This window comes from Lissotriton helveticus, chromosome 2_1, assembly GCF_964261635.1.
Source record: "Lissotriton helveticus chromosome 2_1, aLisHel1.1, whole genome shotgun sequence".
Classification (NCBI taxonomy): Eukaryota; Metazoa; Chordata; class Amphibia; order Caudata; family Salamandridae; genus Lissotriton; species Lissotriton helveticus.
The window spans coordinates 1,367,062,371-1,367,082,794 of record NC_136059.1 but is presented as its reverse complement, the minus strand read 5'-3'; the positions used below and the strand labels follow the sequence as shown (position 1 = coordinate 1,367,082,794).

Genomic DNA, 20,424 nt, shown 5'->3' with positions numbered 1-20,424 from the left:
GCACTGAGTGTGCACCTCTTGGCCTGTCCACTTGCCCAGACGTCAGTGGTGAACGGGGCTGCCCTCTAGTGTACAGTCATCGGTTCTCACCTCTGTGCCATCCTCTGGCTCCTAAAGGCCGGCTCTTGGGTGCGCTCCTTGGCCCCGGTGCACCCTAGTGTCTCTGGAGGCCCAGCACGGTGGGCGAGAGGGAGAGCACCAGAATGAAGATCTGCCATACCTCTGGCTCTGCGCTGGCGCCGGGGTCCCTGCGGACCCCCCTCTCCTCGCTGGTTCCACCTGCCAGAGTCAGAAGGCTCGCCATCTTGCTCTGCTTTCGCTCAGGATTGTAGGATTGTGACCCCCAAGCCCTCTCAGCTTCTTAAAGTTTGTCTCTTGGGGGAGAATGGGAGGGGAGACTCGATGAGGGGCGGGGTTGCTCCCCAGATTCTATCGATATGCTAATGTGATCATCTTCCCCAGGTGTGTTGGTGCCAAGGCGGGAAGAAGCTTGGCTGTCTCATGTGACCCCTGCCAGGAGAGCAGCTGAAATGCAGCGCTTTGTTATGGAACAAGATCCCCGGGTGCAATGCCTTCCAAACAATGGATTTCTCTAAGTGAGATCCTACCTCGCTGTATTGTGGACGGGAGACGCTGTGCCCGCCACCCTGCTCGGGCCGCGCTGTCATTGGCTGCCGCCGAGGCAGGAAGTCAGGCAAACACGGAGGAGACGTGGGCGGGGCCTGATCGAGGTTTCCGCTTCCCCCTGCCTGGGGGAAACTTTAGCTGTCGTTGCCGGTCTCCCATGCGGTGGAGGGAGACCGGAGTTGCTGCAGAAAGCCCCGGGTCCCAGGAGGGGGCCCGGGTGAAGGGGAAGCCGGTGGAGCTGCCGGGTGAAGGGGAAGCCGGTGGAGCTGCGCGGGGCTCCTGTATGATGGAGCAAGCCCCGCGCTACATGAGGAGATGCCGCCGCAGGAGCCCCTAAGAACGGGAGCTCCAGAGCAGACTGGCAGCCTACCGGTAAGTGGGGCCGGTGTTGTGGTAGCAGAGGGGGGCGTCGGGGCACATTGCCGGTTGCCGCAGCCCCCCCCCCGTGTGCTTTCCCTCCCTGCGGGTGCCCGTGTTTAAGACAGTGTGCACGGCGCCGTGCTGGACGTGCGCGTTCGCGCACCCAAATCCACACGAAAAGCTCATAACACCCTCCTGTCCCTAATTCCCCCGAGACGGGCAGCTATACGTCTCTAGCTGGACGCATCCTTCGGATGCTAACTCCAGCGAGACCTAAAAAAAAGAGTACTCTGCAGTACATATTACAAAGCAATATTCTTCAACTCAATGAGTTTTCATTTCCATCCTGAATTTCAATATGGCACCAGTACATTTCACAAAACCACTTGCCCACCTAAGCAAGACATTACTGCATGGCCAGTTCTGTGACGGAGATTTTAAATACCTTCTTCATTTGTTCTGCAGCTTGGGGAAACAATAAATGATATGCATAGAACACTATGATGTTATTGCAGAATCTACAGCAACCTACGAGGTGTGGGTTTATGCAAACTTGGCCTGGTTCCTCCAATGAGAAAAGCCCAAACCTTAATTCTCAAAGCGAAAGATAGGAAGCAGGTCTAACAGATACCTCTTCATCTTATTGCAGAAATATGTGGTTAGTCCTAGCACAGCATGTTTTCTTTCGGCAAACTAGTTAGTTCTAGACAGTATGATTTGTCATTTAGATTTTTTGTCATTATCCTTTTAAATACACCATTTGCCAATCCAATTTGCAATACCTTCTGAATATTCAATAATGTTAGGATGTAAGGATGAATGTAAACACTGGGAATATAGGGTAACCCCTTAAATCAAGTAAATAGAACAAAAAACTGAGATTTTAATTGACTCTCCCTTAATGTCAGCTTTGGTGCCAAATTAGAACAAAGCAAGCTTCATTGCCAGTGTGTTTTCAGCTAGACTAAACGCTAGTCTAATTTGCTTTTGTGAGGTGGAGTTAGGTAACCTGAATAATCTGAGCAACCTTAATGGCTCAGTGCCTAACCTCTTCGACAGTTTAGCTGGATAAGCCTCTAAAGCACAAGCCAAAGTGTACAGAAATGTGACCCTTGCTGCATCTAGAATGAGATTTGCTTTTGGGCCTGCAAGGCGGCTAAATAACATGTCCAAAACGTATATTTAAAAAGCAGCTTTAAGGTTTACTGATGCTCGTTGATGATGATAAATGTCCTTTTCGTTGAACCAGACAAATGTATCTGTAGGCTGGTATATTGGCAAACGCTTGACTATTCATACACCAACTTTCTGCCACATTTGTTTTTGTTGATTACACTTCTGTCTTGTTGAACTTGCTGTAACTATGAAAGACACTTAATTGATGCTGCAAGGCGATACTAATTCTGATCAATATGATTGTGTCACCTGCTACTGTAATATTGGAGGACAAGTTCCACTCCAGTTTTGGGGATTAAGATCTATAATTCCCAAAGCATTCCTTACATCTACTACATAGACGCAGAATAAGAAGTGTGAGCAGACACATCTCTTATCAATATAGATTGTCAGGGATAAAGCAGAGGCGCTGCTACGCTTTATTTGAACAAAGGTTCTACTGTATAGCTGCTGGCTAGCTCCTAACAATATGAAATTCCCCATCTATTCATTATATTTAAGTTCCTATCAACTCCAACAAATGTTGTTTTGAACTCCCTAAAGCAAGCATACAGTAGATTTCCAACATTAAAAAATTAGCAACCATAGACATTACTAACATTCTGTGTGATGTACCATTCAAAGGAGCATGTTTAAATGATGACAAAATATTTTGGTGTGCAATCCAAGTTTCTAGTTCATGAAATAACTTCAGCATCACCAGTCCCATCAGTTAGTAGTTGGGTCTGTGCTGTTTTATATAGCAGGCGCAGCAATGATGATTTGTGCCTGCTTTCCTGTGTATCTTCATGCCCACTCATGTGTTTTCATTGCCCTCCCAGGTTGAGAATCCTGGAGCCAGGCCAGCTCTTAATAAAACTGAAATAGAGGGGTTTGTCTCAGTTAGTTATTTGGGCATTTAATGGGGCTTCATGATAGGGTAATCCATGAATAATTCAGCCCTTGGGTAAGTTCTGCTACCCAAATACTTGACATGGACTATTTGTTCCGGCAGTCAGGCTTCATGATATATTTAGGCACTGCATTACCAAAGGTGCTCTCCTCCTGGCGCTGTCATAAAAACCTCCTGCCGAAAATTAGAGCTTTCAGATTTCTCAGTTCCATGCGTAACTCATAAAGTATAGGTTTTTCCTGTGCATTCTGGGATTTATAATCCTATTATCTCAATATGTAATTTGGACAGCAAGACCCAAAAAAAGCAAAGACACAAATTGGATTGGATGCGCTACTCGAGTCTGGGAAAATTGAGAGCTCTTCAAAATCAAGGGCAGACTGCTCCTTGTCTTGGCACATATTGACGCTTGTGACTGAGAAGCACCTCTCTCAAATTGTCTCCATCAGAACTAGTAAATTTGCCAAAAACTCCCCCAGTCCTAGCCTCTCTGCCAGGAACACTTAGCATTCTGGGACTGGTACAGGCAAAGTACGCTTGCCATTATGGGTGGTCTAAAGTTGTTCCTCGCAATATATGAGCTCTGTGCACGAATCATGCTATTTCAATTCTAATGCCATGCTATGGAAGTAGCGCTGGTCTCTACTACAACGCACGGTGAACCAGCAGCGACCGTGACTTCCTGACACAGGGAACGAGACGGAACCAGGTGCCTCCTACAGGTGGAAGTATATAAGATTTCAGAGAGGTGAGCCTGCCCTCTAGTACATCCCCTCACCTTCTCCCAGCAGCAGGATCCGCACGTCGCGCTTCATGACTCCGGTTTGTCCTCCACTCCCAGGACACCAGGAGCTGAACTCCTACTTTTCCGCCGTCCCGGGAGAGGCAGGAGGAGTCAGAGCTGACATGGGTGGCAACCGGCAAGACTGTCAAAGCCTCGCCAAAGCAATACAGGACAACGTGTGGCGACATAAAAGGAGGACTAGTACTCTGGATGTCCACACGCCATTTCTGTAGTAACAGGATTCTCGGCAGCCATAATAGAAAGGCATTTTATTTATTTACAACAAAGTTTGGTGGAACGGAAAGCAAAACTTTTGTAAACTTTTAGGTGAAACTTGCCTACTTTATAATTTAATAATCGTTTTTAATTTACAGCTTGATAGTAGAAGAATTATTCACGTGATTAAATATTACTCAGGAAACTGATAGAACACTTGAGATATTGTAAACACATATTGTTTCAAGCTGAATAGATTTTCCTTTTTGAAAGTATCTGACTTTTGTCGAAATATCAACGTTCTGGGTCTTCTAGGACTTCACAAATTGCAATAAGGAGAGCTGCCGTATTACTCGCCAGCTTGGTGTTTATCGTACGAGTGCCTCTTCCAAGGAAAGAGGCGACCTCGGGATTAGGAGTTACGTGCGCAGCCGCATGCGTGCTCAATGCGTGTCCTGATGCTAGTATTGACATAAAAGACGGATCCCAAAATTCCCGTATTATACGAGTATGGAGAAACCCGGAAGACGCCGGTTTGAAATGACGTGCGAGTGAAATGCCACAAAAATAAAAGACAGACTGGACTCGAGCGGTGAGAAGGGAAATGTATAGCGGACCAGAGAGGGAGCATTTCTGAAAGGAGTTCTGCCTCCTGATTGGCTGTTTAAATAGAAACCTGTGGTGCGCGCGCACCACAGAGGAGCCGACGCGGGAATCGAAACTAGTGGTGCGCGCGCACCAGAGGAGCGGGGGCAAGGGAGCGCGAAGACGCCGAGACGAGGTAAGGGATGTGTGTGTAAGCGCCGGGGGTTCTCTGTGTATGTGTGTGCGTGCGTGTGTGTATGCGGGGGGGTTCTGTATGTATGTATGTATGTGTGTGTGTATGCGTGGGGGGGCTGTATGTGTGTTGTGCATGTGTTGTGAAGAGCCTGTTGATGCGCGCGACCTGATCCCGGCAGGCTGCTGCTGCTGCTGCGTGCGCGTGACAGTCTGTTGTCCTCTCCGGCTCCCCTTGAGTCCTTGAAAGCCGGAATGATGACAATAGTCTCGCTCTGCGACAGCAGGCCTTTGGCCTGCAATCGCAGGGCGAGACCTAAAAAACCATCCACACAAACGGATGCGTTATTAAACCCTGAGTTCAGGGATACCAAACTCGACATTGCACCATGCTCCCCGAGCCCGCTAGGATTATAGCATTAATAATCCTGGCAGCCCATTCTAACTGATGGAGAGCAGGTTACCTTACAATAGTGAAAAACGAATATGGCTGTAATTCACTATTAGGACATGCCAACCTTGTCAGGCTTGTCCTACCTTATGCTTACAATGCACCCTGCCCTTGGGCCTACCATAGGGGTGACTAACATGAAGTTAAGGGAAGGTTTAGGGACTGGCAAGTAGGTGTACTTGCGCAGTCCTCGTGACAGTCAGACTGCACGTGGTCTAGCAATGGTAGACCTTCAGTCATACTTTTACTAGGCCGCTCTTGTGGGTGGCACAACATGTGCTGCAGGCCCACTAGCAGCATTTGTATTTACAAGCCCTGGCACTCCTGGTGCACTCTACTAGGGACTGACAGTAAACCAAATAAGCCAAACATGGAAGTCAATCAATACAGCAATTTCACATAGGGAGCACTTGCACTGTGGCACTGATCAGCAGTGGCACAGTGTCCAAAGCAATATACCAGCAAAAACATCGTAAACAGAGGAGGCAAACAGAAAAAATGGAGGAGAGACTCATGCCAATGATGTCAGGTCTAACATGCGGGGAATACATAACCCATTGCGACAATATCTCATTTACTCATATCTGAAATGCCACCACATAGACATAGCACTCCTCCAAGAGACACACTGACACAAACCTGAAGTGGCATGATTACACAGACGTTGGAGGGGACAGTTGTACGCTACGGGTTACTCGGCGTATGCACAGGGGGTTCTGGTATGGGTGAGACCGGTGACTCACTTTCAGGTGGTGGACTCATATATAGATACAAAGGTGTCCTAGATGGTAGACCTGTGATTCTTGCCTCGCTACATGCACCCAACACTGACCAAGCAGCTTCTCTTGAACTCATCTCCCACATACTGGCTGCATGGCATGATACTCCCATGACATTAGGTGGCGACTACAATAGTGTACTAGACATCTCACTGGACGGTTCCTTTCCTCCCTTGCCATGCACAGCCACACATACTGCCATGAAAGCATTAAATAACTGAGCTACGCAATGGCACCTGACGGATGTTTGGCGACACCGTAACCCACTAGATAGAGTGTATTCCTAATATTCGGGGGTGCACAGCCTTCATATACTCCTAGACCGCTTTATGGTATCCAATGATCTCTTACCCTGTATCTCTGGGTCACACTATATGTGACGTACGCACTCCGACCATAATCCGCATGTGATGGAGCTGGAGTGGGAGGGCGGGATACCGCCAATCCCTATCTGGCGCCTTCAACCAGATGTACTGCTGGATGCGCCCTTCCGGGACTTATTGGCCCCCACCGTAGCACAATATGTTGACGAGAATGCAGGCACAGCTTCATCGCCACTGCTGGACTGGGACGTTCTAAAGGTAGTTGTACGGGGCATTACTTGGGGGTGCAGGTGGGTATCAGAGTGCAGCTGGAAAAAGACCTCACCAAATTAGAGACACAATTGGCATCCAGTGAGCACGAAGCCGCCGAGGGATCCCTGAGATGGCTTGATTGCCAAAGGGAAGAGCATGCACGATTATTAGAATGGTTACGATGTCTTAATTATGCAGAACACTCGGCGCGGACACACCATATGGGGGACAAAGCGGGGAAGCTGCTCACGAGGCTTGTTTGCCAGGATGAATCTTCGGCTCCGGTGGCATCGGTACGCATGGTGCGAGGGGGTACAGCATACACACAGCGGGACATACATGATAAGTTTGTGGCATATTTTGGGGACCTATACAAATCCCGCACGCAGGCCATACCCATGGAGCTGCAGCTCTACCTTGAGGGGATAACACTGCCATATCCTACGCATGCGCAAAAAGGAGAACTGAATGACCCCCTCCTCTCGGAGGAAGTTAGGGACTGCATATTCTCACTATCCAATGGGAAATCGCCGGGCCCTGAGGGACTACTGACTGAATTTTACAAGGCCTATACACATATACTGGTCCCGCAGCTGTTAAAGTTTTTGAAACTGTGGTCGATGAATCCACTCTTGCTGGCACAGAAAACAAAGCTTTGTTGGTGTCTCTACACAAGCCCGGACAGAACCCTGAATCCTTGGGCTCTTAACGCTCTTTAACACTTCTTAATACTGACTACAAAATGTTTGCATCAATGCTTGCAAAACGTCTCTCGCCCATAGTTAAAACGTTGGTGCACCCAGACCAATACGGATTTGTTCCCCCTAGGAGTACCTCGCTCAACATTCATAGGCTCTTCCGGATACAGCATTATGCGATACACACATGGCCCCGCTCTGGTGCTGGACCTAGAGAAGGCCTTTGATTCTTTGAAATGGCCCTATCTAGCGGAAGTACTCCATGAATATGATCTTGGAGACCATTATATGATTATGGTTCAGCTGTTATATCAACGATCCATTGTTCGGGTTAGAACCGGCATGCTCATCTCAGACCCCATTCGAGTAAGACGAGGGACACGCCAGGTAGCTCAAAATTCAAACTGATACAAACGTACCATTATACAAAGAGTGTACCTTTCACCCGACAACATAAACAGATATTTTAATATTGCTTGTTCCTTGTTTCCCTAGCCATGGAACCACTAGCTATGGTGCTCCGCAATGACAGCGAAGTGTGGGGAACTGATTTAGGAGATGGAATACATGCCGTTTCTCTCTACGTGGACGACCTGTTATTGTATGTCCGGGACATCAACGACATCCCTACGTCCATAGCAGATGCGTGTAAGGCCTTTGAAGAAGATTCAGGCCTCCGGGTTAACTGGACCAAATCGGGGGTTTATCCCTTTAGCGCAGATATTGTCGAAACAGATGTTCTACTCAGCGACTCTCTCCTCCTGTGGTACTCCACCACATTTTGCAATCTTGGCTTCTTTATGTACAAGACGCCTGATGATTTATTAGAAGGCAATTTAACGAGAGCAATATCAGCTGCTAGGGCTCAGGTACAATTCTGGAAGTCGCTCCCACCGAATGTCATGTGCCGCATCACCTTGATCAAGATGATCGTCCTTCCAAAACTATTAGACTGTTTCCCGAATCTCCCGATCAATGTCCCGACCAAGACCTTCCACGAGCTGGAACGCATGTTCCATGACCTAATCTGTTGCAAAGGCAGGCCTTGAGTCATTCTGTGGAAACTATATGCCCCGTCAATCAGGGAGGTTTGGCAGTCCCTAATTTGGAGCTGTACTATATAGCGGCCCAGTTACAATGGGTGATGAAGTGGTTAAGTGGCAAGGGTCTGGAAGACACAGCGACTCTGCAGCAGTCCTGGACCCAATCACAAATCTACCACCTTTTCCATCCCATCGCCAAGTCCCCACGACCATCCCAATTGCATTTAGCACTGGCGCACAAATGCTACATCTTACCCGCACAACACTCCCGTACTCTCCAATACTACCACTCCTAGGGACGCCCAGAGGAAGGACGGGCACCTCTGAGGAGGCTCTTACACTTTGGCATACAGTAGGCGTGGATACCCTGGGTGACTTATATTCGGATGGCGCACTACTCACTTCTGATGCTCTAGCGAGAGAAAGTGGGTTACCGGCAGGGCAGTTTCTACTACACACATCCCGAATTTGGGCCCTGTCGGCCTCTTGGGGGGACTTGGCAACTGAGACGCCAACGCATCTGTTACTTCAATACTTGGATGTCATGGGGCCGGGATCGCACATAGTAAATGTAAATGTAAATGTATGAAGCTTATATAGCGCATGACTTACCCTGGGGCATCTCCGCGCTTGCTTAGGGAACCCGTCCTGGTATTCCCCTGTGAGATAACCCTGGCAGGGTATCCACAAGGTGAAAGCCAGGCATCCCACCGCGAGGGGCCGATGTGGAGATTAAGCAAGCTATTGCCCAGAGTCGCAGAGTGTGAACCCGTGAGTCGAGAAGGCACCGGAGCGAGAATTATCGAGTCCGTGGAATTATTGAGCCCAAGACCCGCCGAGGCGGGGAATTGAACCCTGGTCCAGGGCCGAACTCAGGCTCCAGGTCTGCCGCCTCTAACCCCTGAGCCACACTTCTCCACTAGTGCACTAGTGCAATAGTGCACTGGCTAGTGGCGGCTCTCCTCACGCATACACTGCAACGGATGCTAAGTCTCCGCACCCTCTGGGAAGAGGATAGGGGCACACCTTGGACGGAAAAGGAATGGAGTGCTATTCTGGCCAGCTTCTCATGCATCCCAAGGAGCTCCGAATTCAAACTGATACAAACGTACATTATACAAAGAGCGTACCTTTCACCCGACAACATAAACAGAAATTTTAATATTGCCACATCCGCATGCCGTCAGTGCCAGCAACTTAATGCAAACTTGCTTCACATGCTATGGTCATGCACCTCTCTACAATTTTATTGGCAAGACGTGGCCGCGGCACTTGCACTCCGCACTGAAACATCCTTGCCGCACACATGGGAAGTACACATACTAGGGCTCTACGCCAGGTCTAAGAAAAACAAAGTCACGTCACGGTTCTGGGATCTGGGGCTGATAGTAGCGAAGAGCTTAATCACGAAGAGGTGGAAACATGATACTCCCCCAAAAACGGTCAGTTGGGAAAGGTCCCTTACGATATGGGCACAAGCGGAAAGTACAACTCTACACAGGGAGGAAACAGCGGGGCTCCGCAAGTATACCATAGCAAAACACTGGGATAGCATATTCACGGCCTTCAAAAATGGGGAAGACGGAAACGGTGCAGATGCCCCTCCCGCCAGTACGTGATCCAACTTCAGATGGTCCCGACCCCAGAGGCACTAGATATCCATAGACAGTATTAAGTCTGACGATGCAATGCATCTGTTACCTGGGTCCACCACCGAGAGTCCCCGCTAACCCTCAACCCCTAGCCAATCATTTGGATGACAGTGGTCTCTTACGCTTTAATGGGTCCAAATGCCACCCTGGCGAGCCGCCGTAACATCCAGTTCGAGATAAGCGTTTGAGTGCCTGGTGATGCTATGCATATCCTTTTTGTTCTATCTTGATGGCAGTTTCATTTCATCATTAGTTTTGATTAACATATGTCTTATTGGCCCACTATTTTCTCTTCGCACAATATCCTAGTATAGGGTGTTACAAACCGCTGGTTGGGAACTGAAGTGCACAAATGGTAGCAGGAAGTGGCATACACTGTTTTACAAATATAGGCCACCTGCAAGGACAAGCGAACATTATTGTGTACGATATTTAAATTTATGTAACCAGTTACAGACACGTCAATTGTCTCCATAATGTAACTTTGCATATGCAGTCTGTAATGCCTATGATAATTCTAACTTGTTACACAATTTAAGAAAAACAATAAAGATCTTTAAACAAAAAAAAATGAGAGCAAACTAATTCGACATTACATAATCAATCATGGACGGTACTCTACTTGTTTTTATTACTAACAACTTGAACAGCCAATGGAGATGCTTCATTTTTATTAACTCTTATAGCTGAGTAGCTGAGCAACCACAGAGATGAACATGACAGGTGGGTCACCTTCTGCCTGGGATCCAATAAAGCCTGGTTCCTCTTCATGTGGAAGTTAATGGCCTTCTTTATATCTTTGCCGCGCATATTTCGGAGCAAAGTTGGAGATATGAAGTTTTCGATCCCCCAATCCTTCCTGAAGAAGAAAGAGATCGTTATTGAATTACCACTCTTTGTCCGTCTACTCATATAAACATTGCGTGCAGGTATTTCAACAAAACAACCGGCCGGTGTTTATTAGCCCATGCATTCATTCCATATTCTGGAAGCAGGGCTACCAATCTCCCAAATCCCCCTCTTTATAACTCTTAATCAAACCCTCTTTATTTTCTCCGAGCCTTTTTTCTGCCACACGAAAACCCTCCACTGAGGTGTAATTTATATCCCATCTACCTACTCATCTTCTTTCATCAACCAAAAACGTTACTCACCTATCTTGCCAAAACGTATTTTTTCCACCCCTGATCCAGCTACCTACTCTGCCACTTACCACTCCCATGCCAAACCACTCTGCCACTCATCACACCAAGCAAACCATGTCACCAAAATCACCTACTCCACTCACATCCTAGTATAGTTCATTGTCATCAGCCAACCAAATCATCCAGCATTGCCGAGCGCCCGCACCACCCTTGTTGATAGAGCCAACAGCCCTACACCCTTCACTTTTCTGCCCGATGCTTACATGTAATTTCCCAAATGCACCCCAGCAGTCTCCAGTGTTCCTTTGTTTGTTTATAATAAACATATGCACTCCCTTCCTGCCTATTAATCCTTAGCCATCACTCCGCACATCCTAACCTCAAGCTTAACAACCAGTACAATCGAGCCTCTTGAAGGAATCGTTTGCTTCACTATGCTCTTTGCTTCTGGTAAGCTAATTACTAACATATCCTTTATATAAACAAAGTATTTCTACCAGAAATAACGTCCATAGTAACAAAATGGCACATTTGATCATAAGCAGGTTAATGCTTACACAGATAAGTAATGGGGGTAACTGGTCATGACTTGAACAACAATGCCAGTACATTACCTATCATGTACATCACATAAATATTCACATATTTTTGCTATACAACATTACAAGTATTTACAATTTCAGGCTAAAAATATGAAATGATTTGCCCAGAATCACACGTTTGGTTAAAAGTCAAAGTCAAGTTTAAAACCAAGATCTTCAGATTGTAAGATAAGTAACTTAGCCAACAGACGTCTCACCTACCCTCAATGCAAGTATCTGTAGTTCATTGGTCATCAGGCTTTGCCCAGAAGGTGACCAAACATCCTCAAATGCAATATCCTTGCTTTGGGCCTAGACTGGTCTCTCAAGGCCGGGCAAACATGTACCTAGCTCAAATCAATTAATGGTTGGACCAGGAAGTTTCCTACTACTTGTTGAGGATCTCATGGTATAAGTGAGAATCATACCTTTCTCTTCATCATAAAAGTGTACATGTAAGAGGGAATTCTTGACGAGTGTCAAGCTTGGTTTCTCCAAACACATCCTCCCTTCTAGATAGAAACAGCAAAACTTGAAAAGGGGAGGAGACCTGGATTTCTGGCCTTTTACAAATACATTGATCCAATCATTACACAGACCAGGCAAAGGTTAGAGACTATGGATGAAGAGGAAGAAAGGGCTATGTTAGACTGTCATCCTTAGGGTGGACTTTCCTCAGACTTTTTGCCTTTTGCCTCTCGTTCTTGCTGATTCTTTTTGGGGCTCGGAGCCCTTTACCACTGCTAATCAGAGCTAAAGTGCATGTGCTTCTCCCCTAAACCTGATGACATTGGTGTATACCTGATTGGCATATTTGTGGTACTCGTAAGTTCCTTGTAAAGTGGTATACCATAAACCCAGGATCTGTACTTCAAATGCTACTAGTGGACTGGAGCACTGATTGTGGCGCATACAGAAGTAGCCTTTAAAACCTTCCAGACCTGCCCCTACAGTGCCTGTGTGTGCAGTGTACTGCCACTTCGACTTGGCATTTAAAACTACTTGCTAGGCCTTAAATTCCTCTTTTATTACATATAAGTCACCTCTAAGGTAGGACCTAAGTACCCTTAAGGGCAGGGTGCCATGTAGGTAAAAGGTAGGACACATACTTTTATGTTTTACATGTCCTGGTAGTGACAAGCAGCCTATTTAGTTTTTCACTACTGTGAGGCCTACACCTCTAGTAGGCCAGCACTGGCAACTCCTTAAGACACTTTTAAGCTGTTAATTCCTGATCATAGAGGAGTAGCTTTTTCATGTTTCATATCTTTGGAATGGAAATGATAAATCCTCCTTACTGGTGTATTTCGATTTAACATTACTGTGTTAGAAATGCAACCTTTAGAAAGTGGACATTTCTCTGTACTTACTGCTCTTTGTGCCTTACAGCCCGTCTCCAGTACACATCTTGGGTGGGTGACAGCTACACTTTGTTCATTCCCTCTAGACAGCCACAAACACAGAAAGGTGAGGCTTGTCTGCAATCTGAGCACTCATTTGCTTTCATCTGCATTCGGATGTGTCTTCCTGGGCATGGAGGAATGGGAGGGGCTGACACACACTTCAATAGATAGTGTCTTGTCCACACACAAAGCACTGTTTTAACCCTCCGGCCCCACAGGTAGCCTGGCAGACAGTACTGAGTTGCATGGGATCCTTGTGTACTTCAGAGAGCAGCTTTGAAGTCACCACCTACATCAAAAGCACTTTTGGGTATAAATACTGGGTCTCTGACACCCTAAAAAATCAGTCACATCTGGATCTTGAACTGAACCTCTGTCAGAACAACTGATGTGCTGCTTAAATGAATCAACTGGATTGCTTCTCTGGAAAACTGGTGCATCGTCACCTTTACGCCCATCCAAACTGATGCATCGCCCTTCGACGCCTGTGCAAAGGCTGTTCAACAACAGCGGTTTAACAGCCTGTGTGGTTCAAGGATGACGCTCTGCACAGCATGATGATGCACACTCCCTGCATCTCAACAGAGCTTGATGAAGATGCAGCAACCCAACTGCGTGGAAAAGATTGAAGCATTGTGCCCGCAGCATCAACGCTTTGCTGCATCCAAGGTGCTTTTCAGCAGGACCTAAATGAGTCTCACAGCAGGCCTGCCCTCCATTGCGCGTGGCCTCAACTTTGGATTTACCCTGGTCCCTCGTGACCGCAAGTAACTTTTTGACTGCTAGTGACTTCTGAGCACTGTTTTTGCATTTAATCTTTAAAAATTCATATCTCAACTTCTACTGATTGGATTTTTGTTGTTTTGGTCTTATTTACTCAGATACATATTTTCTATTTTTCTAGATCTGTTTGGAGTCATTTTTGGCTGTATTCATTGTGTTACTGTTTGTGTTGCACAACTATTTTACACATTGCCTCTTTAGTTTAGCCTGACTTCTCTGTGCCAAGCTACAACAGGGCCCAGGTAAACTTTTAGTGTGTATCTTCCTTACCTTAACTAGAGTGGTGGTTCCTGCCTGGCCTGGGTGCATACCTCAGCTACCAGGAATCCCATTTCTAACATGCTCTGTGCCCTTACATGGCTGACAACCCTTCCCTCACTTAGCCCATACATAGAAACACCCTTAAAAAAATGCACACACACACACACACACACACGCACGCACACACACACACACACACACATGCACACACCCTGAATCTGACATAAAAGGCACCTTATATGAATACAGTGTGGCTGCTATATGTAGATAACCTTAAACATAGTAATAAAGCTACACCTATATCCTTTGTGAATTATGCCATTCATAATTTAACTTGTACAGGCCTACTGGTCCTTTATTGACCCTTTATGCCCCCATTTGTTCTTCTGCCCCATGGTTCTGCTGGTCAGTGTACCTACATTTGGACCAAGCCAACTGATCCCTCTCTTTTACAGTGTACCAAAGCTATAGGTTAGACCTACTTTATTTCTTTTGAGCCTTTTTTCCACAACAAGAAAAACCTCTCCTGAGACATTCTTACTATCCCAATTCACAGAAGTCTCACTTTGTAGACCCACTCTACAGACCCTACCATCACAGATCTGTTTAATTGTATTCCTGTCTAATGTCTGATGTACCCTGTCCATCTCAATCAACACAGACAGACTGTAAAATGGATTCAAGTTCTAATCCATTCATACTCCTTTATCCAAAAATGTCTGAAATTCCCCATTTACCCCTTTAGTAACCCTGTAGGGTGCCATTGTTTCCTAAGCACCTCACAAACCCACTCAACAAAATCCACATTAAAACAAGTTTGCAGTCTTGATACATGGCTTGTACAACACACAATTCTTTAATTCACTGTTCGCCTATTGGCTGGACTAAATCTTTTACCAAGAAGTAGGAATTTCCATTTTCTTTGAGGCCATTAGGGTACACATTTACGTTTAAACATTCCAATTACCATTGATCCAGTTCCTTCATTTTCCAACTCATGCCTAGTGTAAATTATCTGTCTCTGCCTTAATCTGAAGCCAGTGCAATGCGGCCAATTTCTTGGGTGACAGGCCTTCCGTTCAGTTGCAGTGTGCCAATATTCAAGTTATCTGGTTATCCAGCACCTCCCTCCATTCTCATGCCTTATACGTTTCCTACTTGTCCTCCCATCATCTGGACATAACATCTTCAACTCTTTTTCAGGCAACCCGCTTTACATCAAGTCATTAATGCCACTGTTACACTTGTACTCCGTTGAAACTCAAGGCTATGATACACCTCCAGCTTTGTTTCACGGTTCATAAAGCCCATAACCCCATTGAACACCTGCTCTCAACTGTCAGGGGCCATCGAGTAGTTTATAATCCTCCTATTGCATCCTGCTTTGTCCACAATAAATTATCCTTCCATTGGCCAGTACTTCCTCCCACACCGTCAATACCACCAATAAGAATTTTAGGAACACTTTTTCGTTGGTCAGTTCCTCGTCTCCAATCTAACTCTAATAGCACTGGAAGGACTTGAGTAATGCTATGCTATCATTCCATATCATTATATATTCCGCAACAAATGGATTGACAGTCAATCTAAAGAAAACAAAGATCATGGAAGTTACCAGGAAATTAAAGAAGTATAAATGGTTCTTTGGAAAAAAACAATTGGAGCGGATTAGAACATATAAATATCTGGGAGTACTTTTCGACCATGGGGCGACTTTTAAACAGCAAAATCGGACCTGAAGAAAAAAGCTATCTCCTTAGCCTTTCTGAACCTTACACAGAACTTTAGAAGGTCCCAGTTATGCACCACTACTGAAAGCGGTTTCAGCAAGGCTCCTACCAGCTGTTTCATATGGTAGTGAAGTTCTCCGCGGCAGGGACGCAGTTCTCCTAAATCTGATCTTCTCCAAAGCATTCAGATCTCTCTTCCACCTACCTTTGAAAACATCTCCAGCCCAGATAAGACTGGAGTTCGGACTCACTAATCAAACAATAGGAAGGATGGGGACATATCTGAAAACATGGAACAGAATAAGAACTGCCTCCGAAAATCATTTGTGCAAAGCTTTGTAACTGGAGATGCAACGGAACGAAAAAGCTCCAGCCCATATTTATCTAAATGCAATAATAAACAAACTAGGTATTCAATCAATATGGGCAAATTCTCTTTTGTCGACCGCTTAAAAAAATATAATTAATAAGATAATAAAGAAAGCATCTGTTTTAAAAGATAAAGAGAAATTGGCCAGCAGAGACCATGCCTGGTTAGTAATCAATGAATACAAAACTCTTAAAATCCAACCATATTTAGCAGCTGGGTGGGCAGGAAACAGAAAATTGATTTTTTTGCACTATATTTTTGGCAAAACCCCAGGAGAATAAAACGAATGGACTAAGACATCTAAAAGAACACCCTGGAGACTGTGTAACAAATGAGTTGAGAACATTGTCCACATTATGTGTGTATGTCCAGGACTGATAAAAGAAAGAATACAATTATTGAAAAGTTTTTTAACGAGCAGGCTGTCATTGCATGTCTACGGTCCATAGACCAAATGGCCAACTGCCGACATACGAAATTTTTAAATATGGCTGTAAAAAAAATACTATCATGTCCAATGGACTACTCGCTGGTGTCAGTGATCGCATAATATTCTAATTTAAATATAGCACATGCACTTTAAGGGACTCAAAATGTCTCCTGATACTGAGAACAATTAGAGAGAGATCTTTCTTCTATATCTCATCGGTCCTTTGTTGTCACAGTATAAATGCACTTTTGCTGAAATCCAAGTGATTGCATCTGAAGTAACCTAGGGATATTCCGTTATTGACTTTTTGCACCTTGCACTTTTCTCTGGCGCTATAACGACTTTGATATACAAAAAAGGATGCTTTACAATTGACAATTAATCTTGTACTGCCTGCTTTTTATAATGTGTTCCTGATTTTAACTCATGTTTTGATTAAGTACTAATGAGATGTTCTTTTGTTATGGTTTTAATTACCTGTGCAATAAATTGACTCAATACAATTCATTCCATGCCTATCATGGCGTGGGTTAGTCTTCTGTACGTCCGTGTCTCCCCAATCCAGTCTCATGCCTTCCGTCTGAGCCACATCAAACATGGTCCTAGCCACCATGACACTGGGTAATCTAAATGCCATTGGACCCATCACTGTATTCCTCAAAATGTATCTGATACAACTAATAAGCCCCTCTTCATTCTGTCTTACCCCATATCTTGTGGTGGGACTTTTTAGCCGCCCCTTGTGGACAGTGGTACCTGGAAGCCAGCTATCCCACTCATTTCCACCACCCAAAATAAATCCCCACACTTTCTTTCCTGTTGCACCGTCCATGTACACCTACTTTCCTCAACATCACCTTTGTAATATCAAAGTAGTCTGGGGCGTAAATATTGGGTCCAAACATCAGTTGTACCTTGTAATATTGCCCCTGGGGTTTTTCTATTTCAGAAAAGCTGATAATGAGTCCACGGCATGATCAGTGTGCCAAGCATAAAATCTGGACTGGACAGAGACTGTAGGTAAGCTCAATATATGGAACCCAGAGCCAGGGTAGGATAGAAGCAAGTTGCTTGACCACCAGGCAACGCGAGCAACTACGTGCTCTGCCTCCCCCATCAGCCTTTGACCATCCTTAATCCTGGTCTTTTATACCCTGGGACAATTTCAACTGGGGTCCGCTACTGTGTCTGGCTATCATTCAACAATTTACTGAACCAGACTCAAGGTAGTGCACACAAATTGCACTGTTCTTTAAAAAACTTCACATATGGTCCTGATGAAGTGCTATGAGACCTGTTAGGGGCTTAAGATGCATGAAACATGTCAACCCACTACACCACTTTAGCCCTATATGAATATTACACCCATATAGGGGCTATTTTCTTGGGTTCAGCAGGGACCCCTACTATGAAGAACTCAACCAAAAAAACTCTAGTTGAGATTTAATGAACATTCACTTTTTTCTATGGAGGATGAGCCATATTTTTACAATTCCAGTTAATAAAAGAACTGTGAAAAAAATGGATTACCAATCCCATCTTGAGATTTACAATAGTGAGTGAAGGGGACGCTACTTTCAAGCTGAAGGATTGTATGGATTCTTGCATAGTGCCCATGTTTTGACAGCACATACATAAGTATGTTGTAAGTGACATTTTGATACCTTGGTTGGTACGCAGGCACTTCCCTGAAGGAGTTCAGAAAGAGTTCAATAGTACTGGACATCTTCAAACTCAATTGATTATCCCTACTCAGCCACACACATAAAGAGTGCTGGGATGTATCTCAGTTATTTATTTGGTTCTAGGTAGTAGTAGTCATCAAGTGTGGTTGTGATGCAATTCTCTCTCTTAATTGTTAGGTGGTGGAGCTTCATGTCCACAAAGTTAATCATGGTGTTTTGCCTTTTATATAACCACAATCAAGGGGCCTATGGAATGGGATCATTCCCCTTCCTAATGACTCCTATATTGCCTACTATTTAGGATTCTTACACTTGCTTGAGTATGAAATAAGTTGTGTAGGTGTCTCAAGGTGACCAGCTGCACTGATTGTAGATTGAAACCTTTTAGGATGTGTTCTATGTTGCATGTTCTAACACAGTACAAATTGAATGGGTTGCTCAGAGACGCTAGAGTGCCCGGTGATCCCTACCTGCTGCCCGCTTCAACGTTGCCCTTCTGTCACAGGAACCCTTTTCCTCCTGCCGGTGTCTTAGCTCACCCCCCGCCGCCGCGTTAGCTCAACCACATTGCGGCCGCCGAGTGGGGGAGAGCTCCAGGGCCCATGAAAGACCACAAGCCCCATCGGACCTTGCGGCCGGAAGGCGCGTGCAGGAAGGAAGCGCCAGGAGGCGCACAAATACCCACGTCACTCTTGGGGAGTGTGACGCTTTGCTCAGAGACGCTAGAGTGCCCAGTGATCCCTACCTGCTGCCCGCTTCAACGTTGCCCTTCTGTCACAGGAACCCTTTTCCTCCTGCCGGTGTCTTAGCTCACCCCCCGCCACCGCATTAGCTCAACCACATTGCGGCCGCCGAGTGGGGGAGAGCTCCAGGGCACACGAAAGACCACAAGCCCCATTGGACCTTGCGGCCGGAAGGCGCGTGCAGGAAGGAAGCGGCAGGAGACGCACAAATACCCGCGTCACTCTTGGGGAGTGTGACGCTTTGCTCAGAGACGCTAGAGTGCCGGGTGATCCCTACCTGCTGCCCGCTTCAACGTTGCCCTTCTGTCACAGGAACCCTTTTCCTCCGGCCGGTGTCTTAACTCACCCCCCGCCGCCGCATTAGCTCAACCACATTGCGGCCGCCGAGTGGGGGAGAGCTCCAGGGCCCACGAAAGACCACAAGCCCCATCGGACCTTGTGGCCGGAAGGCGCGTGCAGGAAGGAGGCGCACAAATACCCACGTCACTCTTGGGGAGTGTGACGCTTTGCTCAGAGACGCTAGAGTGCCCAGTGATCCCTACCTGCTGCCCGCTTCAACGTTGCCCTTCTGTCACAGGAACCCTTTTCCTCCTGCCGGTGTCTTAGCTCACCCCCCGCCGCCGCATTAGCTCAACCACATTGCGGCCGCCGAGTGGGGGAGAGCTCCAGGGCCCACGAAAGACCACAAGCCCCATCGGACCTTGCGGCCGGAAGGCGCGTGCAGGAAGGAAGCACCAGGAGGCGCACAAATACCCGCGTCACTCCCCGCGTCGCGGGAGCGCCCGTGCAAAGCCCGGGCAAAGGGCGGGCCATCTAAGGCCTTCAGAGGCCAGAGGAGGTCGGGTTGGGGCAGGTCCCTGATCAGTTGAACCTGAGGTACTACCCTGATTGATTGTGTATCTATCAGCTGCTCCCGTTTTTTTCCCAAAGACACTGGATGCTTTATCAAGCTACTCGTGTAATAGTTCATAGTTTGGTTACTGATTGGCAAATAGATTTGTAGTCCAAATAACTGGCACTACTATTAGTGAGGGGTGGAGTGCACCATACTTACTTGTTCTAGATCTTCAAAAGGCTTTTTCCAATTTCTTTGCAGTAATGTATAGTATATATATTGTGTAAACCCGAACAGCGCACTTTCTCCCTCTCACATTATCTCTCCATCGTCAGTCATTATCTCTTTATATTACCATGGGTAAGAGGAAGCAGACGAGTCCTAAAACCCTAAAGAGTAGCGATGCCCCTTCTCATTCACAGCAGACG

At 46.2% G+C, this 20,424-nt stretch overlaps 1 protein-coding gene across 2 annotated transcripts in view; it reads right to left on the bottom strand.

Moving 5' to 3' along the window:
• The window catches only part of FRMPD1 (FERM and PDZ domain containing 1), a 1,188,014-nt gene that overhangs the window by 241,546 nt on the left and 926,044 nt on the right, over positions 1-20,424 (bottom strand). For both annotated transcript variants that reach the window (XM_078676303.1, XM_078676304.1), the window contains exon 11: positions 10,763-10,889. In XM_078676303.1, coding sequence (XP_078532429.1) covers positions 10,763-10,889 — 127 coding nt within the window. The remainder of the gene's footprint in view (positions 1-10,762; positions 10,890-20,424) is intronic.